The sequence below is a fragment of the Nuphar pumila genome, chromosome 10 (assembly GCF_984573655.1).
Source record: "Nuphar pumila chromosome 10, dmNupPumi1.hap1.1, whole genome shotgun sequence".
NCBI classification, from domain to species: domain Eukaryota; kingdom Viridiplantae; phylum Streptophyta; class Magnoliopsida; order Nymphaeales; family Nymphaeaceae; genus Nuphar; species Nuphar pumila.
Window position 1 is genome coordinate 28,317,388 of NC_143258.1, and position 12,281 is coordinate 28,329,668.

General features: G+C 36.3%; 1 protein-coding gene across 1 annotated transcript in view; it reads left to right on the forward strand.

The window, feature by feature from the left end:
* Positions 1-6,272: 6,272 nt before the first annotated feature.
* LOC149826588 (pectin acetylesterase 10-like) overlaps positions 6,273-12,281 on the forward strand; it is a 170,858-nt gene continuing 164,849 nt past the window's right edge. The window contains exons 1-4 of the mRNA XM_090018894.1: positions 6,273-6,690; positions 8,146-8,228; positions 8,412-8,541; positions 8,790-8,863. Coding sequence (XP_089875020.1) covers positions 6,477-6,690; positions 8,146-8,228; positions 8,412-8,541; positions 8,790-8,863 — 501 coding nt within the window. The 5' untranslated portion in view covers positions 6,273-6,476. The remainder of the gene's footprint in view (positions 6,691-8,145; positions 8,229-8,411; positions 8,542-8,789; positions 8,864-12,281) is intronic.

Sequence of the window (12,281 nt, forward strand, 5' to 3'; positions counted from 1 at the left end):
TTCATATGTTATTTTTACATAAAATACCTCATGGATTTATTTAGATTTTTTTTGTTGAAAATTTGTGGGCCTTACACATAGGCTGCATCAACCATTTGCCTATTTTTCTTGGTCAACCCATCGTAGAAGTATTACACAAGTTGTCATTTGGGCACATGGTGGTAGGGGCACTTCCTTAGACGACTCTTCAACCTCTCCCAGGTCTCATGGCCTTGATTTCATATTGTGGGACTCCGACATTAGGTCTCACGATGCAGAAGACGAGAGTGTACTCAGTAGAAATGAAGTACTCCCTCAAAGGACGGACTTGGGCGAGATCTTCCACCATGGGCCTGACTCTATGAGATCTTCTAAGGATTAATTTGGGAGTATCGACAGGATCAACAAGCTTAAGGCCTAAAGAGCATCACCCTTGCATACACTGTTGAGTTGAGACTCGATGCAATACTCATCCTAGGAGCTTTTTACCTACACTATCATGCAATCACAATCAATCTAAACCACGAAGTAAGCAAGAAAATAACAAAATAAACAACCACCGCCCAAATACAGTTATAGAGCTTGAAAATAAACTATATGCTCAGTTATCTAAAATGGTACCCGAGTAGGTAGGTCGGCCATTAAAATTAAATTGGCTCTATGGTTTGCACTCAACGTGCTTCTAACAATCCTAATTAATAAATCAAAGAAAAGTAAACAATCCTAAACATCAATGGAAAATAAACTAGTCAATCCAAAAAAAAATATGAAAGCAAACTAGCAATCCTAAATATAAGTGAAACAGAGGCAATAAAGTGAGTACTTAGTCTTAAATTGCCATTGCTCAATAATGGGAAAAAATTTTGATATAACTTTTCTTAAAAGTATATTTAAAAGATATTTTCAATAAAGATCTCGTGTGTAAACCATGCACCAAATTAGAATAACCGGCTCACACTAGTGGTGAAGTCCGAGTTGAACATAGGAAACGGGTTAAACCTTTCGTACTCCAAACAAAACACACCTTTATTGTCTCAAATAAAAGAAAATGCAAGCACACAAAAAAAAAACTTATTACATTGGTTCGAATGAGAATAAACAAATTATACAACCCAGAATAATAATGTGGCCTAATGCCCTACACAAAAGTAAAATAAATCAAGCTCCTTCTTGCTCGGCTAGCTCTTGTTTTTTATGCGGGATATCCTTTAGTGCATCCACCTAAGTTCACCCTTTTTTGTTGTTCCTCAAACCACCTAATTACACACCACCTGCAGAAAACAAGAAGAAAAAACACAAAACAAGTCTACGCTACACACTTGTTAATTGTTATGAATGAAAAGACATTAATATTCTAACTATCCTAAACAAATGAATCCAATCTGGAGGTCGACTAAACTCAATGGGTGAGGTCGATCTGGACCTAAGTGGACCATGACTTGGCCTACACTAGACTTTGACCTAGATAAGTTAGAAACCCACCTAGCTTTTTAAAAAAAGATTCAAGAAAATAACTTAGAAAGTTTTGAAGATCAAGAAATACCAAATTGGAAAGTCTAGTTTCAATGAAAAAAGAAAGTTGCTTAAAAGACACATTCTAAAAACAAACTTGTCAAAATTAATCAATCTAAGGGAACCAAATAAACTTTCTAATTAAGACACACCTAAAATTAGCAACTTTCTAATTATCATGAATAAAAATTAGCAAGATCTATTAAGCAATTAAAATGAATTAAGCAACTACTAAGAAAAAGAACCACTATGCTAAAAACGCCTCTACTATACCTACTAATCTTGAATTACTCTTAGATTTTAATATAATCTTGGAAAAACAATGTTTAAACCTTTGTTCCTTTGACGAAAAATAGAGATTTACACACCCTAACACGTGATTGTCTACAACAATATTAAGGGAAAACAGTAAACTAAATAAAATCCTAACTAGATGCTAACGGCTAGCCTAGATGCACCTACACTACTACTAACTAGAAGTAACCTTAAACTCACATTAGTCTCTGAATTTTTTGACGAAAAACAGAGATTAACCTGACTTAAACTTGCCTTAAAACAATCAAATCACTAAAAAAATGAGACCAACTAAAAAAAATCAAAAATTGATCTAACTAAGTTGGCTGACTATCTCTACCCACTGGTTTTGGCTGCCAGTTAGGGTGTTGATACTCAGCCTGAACTCACTAAAAATCAGAATTTTACCAACCTAATTTACACTAAACTAGAGACGAAAAATCAGAAATCAAACCATACTAAAAACTATGCATGAAAATAAAAACAAGCTATCCTATATGTATGCAACCTACAGGAAAAAGAGAAGAAGAGACTCACCACACAACGTAGTTTGCCTTCAACAAATTGGAGAGAAGAAGAGCGGCCTTTCCTCCACATTGTGGCTTGTCACACACCTCCAAAGCTAATCTTCAAGCATGGGAAAAACCCGAACCAGCTGGCCGGTGGAAGGAGAAGGAGAAGAGATGGAGGAAGAAGAAAGAGGAAAAAGAAGAAGAAGGGAGGATGACTAGGAGAAAGAGAAGAGGCAAGAGGAGAGGAGGGCATGAATCCCAAGGAGAAAAAGCCTCATTCTCTCCTCCTAAACTCCTATTTATAATGAGAGCCTAGGGTTAGAAGGATAATTTTAGGTATTTTTTAAAAAATACTTCTAATTTCAAAATACCTCAACTAAAACACTATTTTTAAAACCATGTTAGAAACTAAACTATTTTTAAAACATAGGTGGTGCCCCCCTTAAAGGTATTTTGGTCCAATTAAACTTCTTTAGGTGGGCCAAATTTGGATTTTAAAATTTTGACCGATCCGTTATATATTCGGGATTCGATCTAAAAGCCTTAAAAATTTTTAAATTGCTCATTTTAACTTCAATTTTGATAAAATTAGAAACGAAGGTTTTATAGATTAAAACACATCAAAATCAACTAAACATGGGTATTTAAATATTAAATATGCATAAGATCATGCATAAAAGTGTATAAACATATGAGTAAAATATGCATGGCAAAACAAAAAATGAGACCTAATACGTTCAGTTCTCTCTCTCTATCTATCTCTCTCTCTATATATATATATATATATATATATATATATATATATATATATATAGAGAGAGAGAGAGAGAGAGAGAGAGATGAGGCCATGGCCGTATTTTCTTATTGCCATTTAATTTCAGTAAAGTATCCGACGTTTTTTTATAGGCAAGCTGGGGTTAGGCAGACCCCACCGGTCATACAACCGTACCATTGGGTAAGGTATCGGAGTTCAATTAATGAAACCAGATGGCAAGCGGGCGATGCGACTACCACCTCGTGGTTGAGTTTAGCACCACCGTAGTGGACACTACTTTTCTCCAAAGTCGGGGTAGGAGGATTCCTTTTGAATGTGGTCACGGCATAAAAGCTTAGTGGTCAATTATTGCGGAACTTTTTGAAGATAAATCCTAGTGTCAGTCCCTTCCATAAATTAATTTTAAGAAAATTTCCCTTCAAATCAAAACAATCTAACAAAAAAAGTGCCATCATGCCGAAGTTATTCGTATGCAAAGGCAAAGAATGCATGAATGTGATAATTGAAGACAGATGGGGTCAGTTTCTATATGATGGATCCTTGGTTATGTTCAATCCCTCCCTCCACACCTCACATGAGAACCGGCAATCCACTTGGAAACTGTGAGGGTAGAGTTAACATACAACTCCACAAAGCAAGACAAGTGTATTGAATATAATCGATGAATCAAATTATGTACAATATGACCTGATCTGCTACAGTGATAATCGGTGACGGCCGATGCGCAGACACACACATGCTGTATCATTTCTGCTTGTTTTAAGCTGAGAGTTGTAATCTTTGTTTGATTCGAACATTCCAATTTGGAGCTGCGAACTCTGACTTGAGATAAATTAAAAAACTTAAGAGCACATGAGTGAAGTGTTTTTTTTTTCTTTTTAAAATTATTACTTGTGGAATGAAGACTTGGGGCCTGTTTGGAATCTCGGGGCTGGGATGGGCGTTTATGCATTTGGTGGCCCGGCCGTAAAATCTTGGTCAAACTACCTTAGTGGTCTTGTTTGGAATATGGGCGCTGGGATGAGCGTTTATGTATTTGGGATGAGAAGTGACTAAATCATGGATTTGGCAGCTGCCACCTTTTCAAATGCATAAACTCCATAAACGCCCATCCAACTGCACATTCCAAGCAAGCCCTTAGACTTGTAGACCAAAAAAACTACATCATTTTTTTCTAATGTCGATTTTTACTGACACCCCCGTACAAATAGCCAAATTCAATAAGACTCACTCGATTGAGGGGAGCTTTTTTATTTCCAACGCTTAGCTAGAGGAAATAATTAACAGTGACAGTGATATTTCGGCAATTAGGTACTATAGAAGAGGCACATTTTCATGAAAGCTTCTCATATGAAACGACTAATAAACCATCAAGAATAGGCATGCCAGTGGTTCGGATTTTATCCTATGTCTGACTGAATCCTACTTCTTTTGATCAGATCAAAACCATTTCTATTTTAATCAGAAGCAAAATCATTTTTATATTAATCATATGCGGATATGGTTTAGGTTTTTTGCTACTGAATTCCACGGATACGCAGATTTTATGGATATCCAAATCCGATTACTTGAAAAAAGGGGATTTGGTATAAAATTTTCACCATCCGTATCCAAACCCGTGTAGGTAACATCTGATTAGACAGTCGGATCTGGTATTGACCACACTTGATCCGAATCCGAAGGGTCTGAGACCTTAATCAAGAATGTCCTAAGGACAAAATTGTCATCCACGACTGTCAAGGACTGGATGCATTGTCTGTGCAACTAGACAACGTGGATGACGTATTTTTCCTGAATGTTTTAACGTGAAAAGACAACTATAACCAACATATCATTTACTCGCATTGAAAGTCGTCACTAATGTACTACCGCACCACCCTTTCTGTTTTTTTCTTCTTTTGAGAGAGAGAGAGAGACTCTTTCTTGGTATGACGTAACGTGATGGTACTACCATGGCCGCTTCTAGGTTCAAATCTCATTAACTTCACTCCTTGCCGAAGCCCAAGGGGGTAAAGCTCATCAAGTTTTAAGCAAAACCAGTCTGATCTGGTAGGAGTGTCAACAGGTAAGGTTTGGTTTCAACCAGGTGAAACCAAATCTCATTAACTTCACCCCTTGCCCAAGCCCAAGAGGGGTAAGTTCATCAAGTTTTAAGCTGCCAAGACAGCGATCATAAGTAGGATAGGCAAAAACAGAGCGATTAGGTCTCTGATCTTGTAGGAGTGTCAACGGGTCGGGTTTGATTTCTAGTTTGATTTCTACCCCGGTGAAACCAGACTTGGATCAGATTTTTGAGTATGATATCGAGTTCAGACCTGGGTATAATCGAGTTCACTATAAAAAAACCATACCCGGATCCAATAAAAGCTACATGAACCAAACCTAAACCATACCCGGTAAAACCATTTTTTTATCATTTTTATATTAAAAAATTATAAGTCTTAATCGGAACTCAGGTCTAGTTTGGGTTTGTTATAAAATTTCACAAACTTAAACTATACCTGTGTCCATGTATTAATGGGACCTTCGCCGAGTTTTGATCGAGTCTTCTTATTTATCACCATACTCGGACCCTATATAGTTTGGTTAGGGTCGAGTCAGAATAAACAAGTCCCATTGACACCCCTAATACTGAGGGTGGTTTCTCAGTATAAATATATATAAAAAAAGCTTTTGTGATCAATGTTGTCAATATGGCCCTGGACACCGATTCAGCTGTATCGGCCTGATATTGATACTAAAGTGAATCTATTCTGTATAGTTAAAAAATAATAAATAAATATTACGTGTCAATCAAAAAGTGTTAAAGCTATTAAAATAATAATAAAATAATTAATTTTAGTACCGATACTGACAACAGTGCTTGTGATGCAAAACACAGTAAACCTTTAGCCTACAAAAGATCAACAATATTCATGAAAAGAAAGACAGCTAACCGCGGTTTGGAAGTTGAAACTTGGCGGACTAGCAATATGAAACTTCCCAATTATTTTTTATGGTGAGATTTTTTTGCTACCTTTTACTGTTCTGTGTTCTTGGAGGCAATCAGAAGGGAGGAGGAGCATTTTTATTCAACAAAATGAAAAAACAAAAAGGATGAGGGGGCTAAAAAAATCTGAGACGTCTTGAGAAAAGTAAAAAAACAAAAAACGTCGGCAATACAATACTCGAGAACAACCACAGGGTAGTCGTTTCGTTTTGCTTGAGGGGAGTGCAGAGTGCTGAAGAGACAATGAACATTGTCTAATAGCTCTCAAAGGAACTGAAATAACTTCATCCCATTTTCGTTCTCCTATCCTTCAGAAAAGAGAGAGAGAGAGAGAGAGAGAGAGAGAGAGAGAGAGAGAGAGAGAGAGAGAGAGAGAGAGAGAGATCCTCTCTTCTGAGGTAGTGTTAAGAAAAGAATGGCGGCAGAGGGGCAGAAGTGGTGGTGCTTGGGATTAAAGAGATATGCGTTGTGGGTACTGGGTATGGCCGGATTTTGCTTGAACAGAGATGGGGTTCTGGGTTTTGAGGATTTGAACGTAACAGAGGTATCACAATGGGGTGATGGCTATAGCAGCAATCCCCTCATGGTGGGCTTAACCCTTATACCTGCTGCTGCTGCTAAAGGAGCAGGCAACCTCTCTCTCTCTCTCTCTCTCTTGTTTCTCATCCTCTATAATGTTTCCCTCTAATCTTCCTTCCGTCATAATAGGAAAATATGAGATATTATGGTTGCTCTTTGGTTGATGGTCAGATTGGGAACTCTTGTGCTATTGCTTTAAGGCTTGTAGCAATCATATTATATTCAATGAGGATTTTCTTATTTACACAATATGGTTGCAATGATTGTGTCAGTGTTGACTCTGTAATGGTGCTCTCTGTTGCCCCAAGTCCAAGTGATATAATATGTGTCCATTATATTGCTTTTCCTTTTCCTGCCTTTCTTGATCTGTCATTTCTTATTTTGTGGTTGCTCTAGCACTTGTTGTTATTAGATTTCTGTCTTGGTTAAGATCTGAGGTTCTGAGATAGCTGAATCCCATGTTCTGTGTTCGTTTTGTAAACTATCAGATTCGTGTGATAAGAGTGTGTCATGATTTCCACTAGTTATGTCTAACATCTTCTCAATCTCATGTTCTGGAAATATCTCCTTTCAACAATTATACTAGTATTTGAATATGTTCGATGCTCACAATCCAAAACATGGTATTTGAATAAAATCACTTCGTATTTGGGAACATCAGTCACAACAGTCTTGTTCCATTGGTTGATATAGCAGATAACTAAATTATAAGAATGTACACATTCTGAATAATAGTTGGTAGAGGTTTGTCATTAAATGTTATTTTGATAAAGGGTCTGGTTTCTATATGATTTGGTGATCCCGAAGAATGAGAACAGCTGTAGTAAAAGTTAATTAATCTTATCAACCTTAATAAGTTTATTGGATGAATATTCATCAGTCCCAAGTTACTGTCAACCACATGGAATCTCTTCCCAATGCTAGCAGAAATGAAATAAGAAGTATCAAGTAAAATTTTGGGATTTTGGATTGTATAATTTTTTCTTGTACAAGCACAGTCCTGATCAATGTCGTCAGTATCGGTGCTTATCAGCCTGTATTGGCCGATACGATACAGCCGATACGTATCGTATCGGCAGAAAATCGATACACTTCACCCCTGAATCGGCTATTTTTTAATAAATATAAAAAATACTTAAAATTATTTTTTAATATCTATATAAAATACTTCAAATTATTTTTTAATATTTGTAATATTATTTTAATGGCTTTAACACGTGCACGTTCTGATTAACATGCAATATTTTTTAATTATTTTTTGCCCGATTCAGAATGATTCACTTGAGTATCGGTATCAGCCGATTCACTTGAATCATTGGCCAAACGATACAGGGCTGATACCAATACTGACAACATTGGTCCTGATACTCTCTCTCTCTCTCTCTGCAGCCCCTTTCCATGATAAAAGCCCAAAACCTTAAATTATTTATCAAACTTATGTGTCAAGTGCTTTTCTAAAGACCGTAGGATCTGGCTAATCCTTCTTCCTTTGACACTTTATACAGTTTGTCTAGATGGGTCTCTACCTGGCTATCATCTACACCGTGGATTTGGTCCAGGAGCTAATAGTTGGCTCATCCAATTGGAGGTATGGGATACCATGCAAATTGCATCTCATGTTAGTCAAGTGAGGTCATATTTGTATAACTAATATTTCATGTGAAGCCTGATCCCTGTATTTTTGAGTCTTTGTCGTGTGCTCCGTAGTTCTTTAATATGAACATGCACCGTTATCCATTTATTGACTCTTCTGGCAATGTTTTAATTTCAGGGCGGAGGTTGGTGCAATACTGCTAGGAGCTGTATTTTTCGTAAGACAACTCGTCGTGGTTCATCAAGATTCATGGAAAAGCAACTACCATTTACTGGAATTCTAAGCAACAATCCTGCAGAAAATCCCGGTTTGTTGAATTTTTTTTTACCACGTTTTCATTTTCTTTTTTCTGAGTTGGATTTAAGAGATCCTGATGTATCTGGAATACTTGAATGTTTTATTGCTCCTGTTTGTTGCAATTTTGCTTACCATGTTTCCGTTTTTCTTATTTTTTTTTTGAGTTGCAATTAAGATATCCTGCTGTATCTGGAATACTTTAATGTTTTATTGTTCTCTTGGGATAAATCCTCAAGATACTTTCTTGTGGATACTCAGACTTTTTCAACTGGAATAGAGTCAAGCTTCGCTATTGTGATGGTGCATCCTTTAGTGGGGAAGGCACAGACAAGGTGAGCATGATCCCATCACCGTTCTCATTACTTATATTCACTTTATATATATATATATATATATATATATATATATATATATATATGTATATATATATATATGTGTGTGTGTGTGTGTGTGTGTGTGTGTGTGGAATCAGTTGCAGTAGATTTTCCATTCTTTATTGAACTTTGCTAAGAGTGACTTCATCAAAGAATCAAGTGATAAGCATCTTATTAATGGTTAGTTTTTCCTTTAATGTTGACCTATGTTTTTCAATATGAACAATAATGAAGTGGGAACCATCATTGCTAAATGTTTATTTTTTTCAAATATATCCCTTTGTTTTGGTGTTTGCAAACCGTTACTTTTCTTTTGTCCTGGGTGAATAGACACTGAAAACCACCAAAATGCAAGACTAAAGTTGTTCTGGTATGCTTGAGCTCTATTGTATAGCCCAAGATTATGCCTTTTGGCTTTATGCTTCTCTAGGAATTCCCTGAAATAAAGGCATGTGACATATGTACGAGCAAAGTATTATGTATTGTTCTCACATAAGAAGCATATGGGCATGGAAAATGACAGACATATGTTTAGTAGAAGCTTCAATTTCATTTGGCTTTCTGCTTCACCACTACCAACTAATCAGGGAATAAGAACCCCCTCAAATAGAGGTAACTTCAAAGGTCTGAAAGGAAAGCAGTTTGTATTACGTCATCTAGAGACATGCATATGAAACATGACTAGAACATGCTGGGGTTGACATTGGAATTTTGCAAATTATGTGTCCATATGTGCATGTTTTGGAAACTGAAGCATGAAAACTGTTATCTTGAAATCATAATTTCGAAGACACTAAGATTTAGATTACTAAATATACCCTAAAATCTTACTACTTAGAAGAAAGAGTCAGTTTAGAAAAGGAAATCTATCTTGAGCTAGGAGCTTAGTTGTCAAAAGGAGTGCCTAGGCAGGCTGGGCACAAGGCTACCGCCTAGGCTTATGGGTTTAGGTAGTAAGGCCCTGTTTTCCCACTTAGGCATCTCCTAGGCTATCCCCGCCTAGGCTGTGAGAACATGGTTGCCATTATCTTTTTGTTTTTTCTCTTTTTCTCTTTTTTTTTTCTTTTTCTTCATCTTCCTTCAGCCCCAATCCTTTTTTTTTTCTTTTCTCCTTTTCTTCTTGTTATTTTTTTTTCTTCTTCTATCCTTTTTCCTTTTTATCTTATTTTTTAAAAACTTTTCCTTTTCTTCTTCCTCCTCCTTTTGCCCCTCCACCTTCTTCTCTTTTTCCTCCTATTCCTTTTCTTCTTCTTCTTCTTTATTTTTTTCTTCCTTTTTTCCCTCTCTTTTTCCTTTTTTTTCTCTTTTGAAATTTTCTTCTTCTTCCTCCTCTCGCCCCTCTACTCTTATTTTTTTCTTCCTTTTTCCCTTTTTTCCTTCTGTTTTATTTTTGTTTTTTACATGTATGCCCATGTTTTTCACACACACACACACAAAATATATATAAATTCGAAAAATTGCTTATGTGTGTGTGCGTTAGTTGGGGGGTGCTGTGTCTATATACACACACACATGTTTATGTAGATAGTAGATACATTATACAATATAAATATGCTTTATGTTCAATGCTATGCAATTTTATGATTTTTTGTGATATTTTACATTGAATTACACACATATGCCTAACTCATAATTGCAATCATATCTTTCTTACTAAAATCAACTATTTTTTGTAATGTTTATGATTTTCTTGATATTTTGTTTTCATGGTCCTGCCTAAGCCGACTATTCCCGCCTAGGCCTCGACTAGTCCTTTTTGGGGTCGCCCGCCTAGGTGCCGACTAGCGCTTTTGACAACTAGGCCTAGGAGAGGTTTGGTCAGACAATTGGAAAGTGTCTTGCATCCATGACCATGTCCAATTCAGTTGGTAGGATACAAGAGAAAACAGGTGCCACATAATGCAGAGTTTTTTTTTTGTCACTATGAAAACACATTCTTTGGGATAGAAATCTCATTCCTGGTCATGTAAAAGGACCAAGAAACATCTATTTGAACCAATGTGAAACTAATCTTACAAGGGATTATAAAGATTGGGGAATAAATAAGGTCAATCTTAAGGCATGGAGAACTCTATCTACATGAAAGTGAACATAGACGAGTCCATGTCCGATGGTGTCCATCCATAGATTTTTAAGGTGCTCTATATTATGTCTGAATCTGTGAGCTGGATGTACTCCAGCCTGGCTTTGATCCTATGTCACTTGGGTACGGGTACGGGTACGGGTACGGGTACGGGTGCGGGTACGGGTACGGGTACGGGTACGGGTACGGGTACGGCACAGCAATTTCAAAAAATGTGGGTACGGGGACACAACTATATATATGCATATATATTAAATATCACATAAATACAAAATAAATTCAAAATAAACTGAATATAATCTAAATATATGTGCTATATCTAATATATATATATATTATGTACTGAAAATATAAAGTTATAAACTGAAAATATAATTATAACTTATAAATTGAATACAAACTTGTATGTACGCAGGGTAAAATGACATGTCCCGGTGTCGATGTGTGTCAACACAGGTACGGAGGGTAAAATGGCGTGTCCTGGTTTCATAGCTTCGATCAGATTTGACTTGTATTGTTGTGATCCATATCCATATCCATAAGGGTACTGCTTGAGGTACCCATATTCAGCCAATATTTTATATGGTTATCAGTATGCGGTTCCATATCCATCAAATATGGTTTGGTCAGGTATGCAACTTATTTTTTGTCCATTTTCAGCCCTACTGCCAGGTTTGGAGAGAGGAAGTGTATTCATAGACAAGAATATAATTAGCAAAAAAATATGATGAGAGGTGGGTCAAAAGTTCTCTTTAGTATATACATGAAAACATCAACACAATGCTAAAGAATTTAGTTAGTAGCATCAAGGGGAAGTGGGAGGGGACTTGTAGAAAGCCATGCACCAATGCAGAGAATTTCTTGGTTATAAAAAAGACAAAAAAGAACAAAAACTTAGATATGCTTTCTTCATACCCATTGTTTATAAACCTTGAAGGACTCAAAATCTATTCATCTGAAGGGTTTCATGAAATCACAAAGAAGCAATAGAATGGATAGCTTAATGAGATTAAGCATATAATTCACGTTAGTCATTTAATTAAAGCTCCTTTTATCATCATTCATAGTCTTTGATGCACCTCTGGAATAACCTTATATAAGTTATTTAGATGAGGGGGTCGAATGCAATGTAGTGAAATGAAAGAGCTCCAACACACCTCACACAAGAGACAAAAAAGCAACCCACAATGGGTTCAAACACAAGAGCCACTAAGGGCCAAAGAGAAGGAACTCTCAACACTTAAAAAATAAAAAATTATTAGGGAAAAATTGCACATAAAATGCATGAGTTAC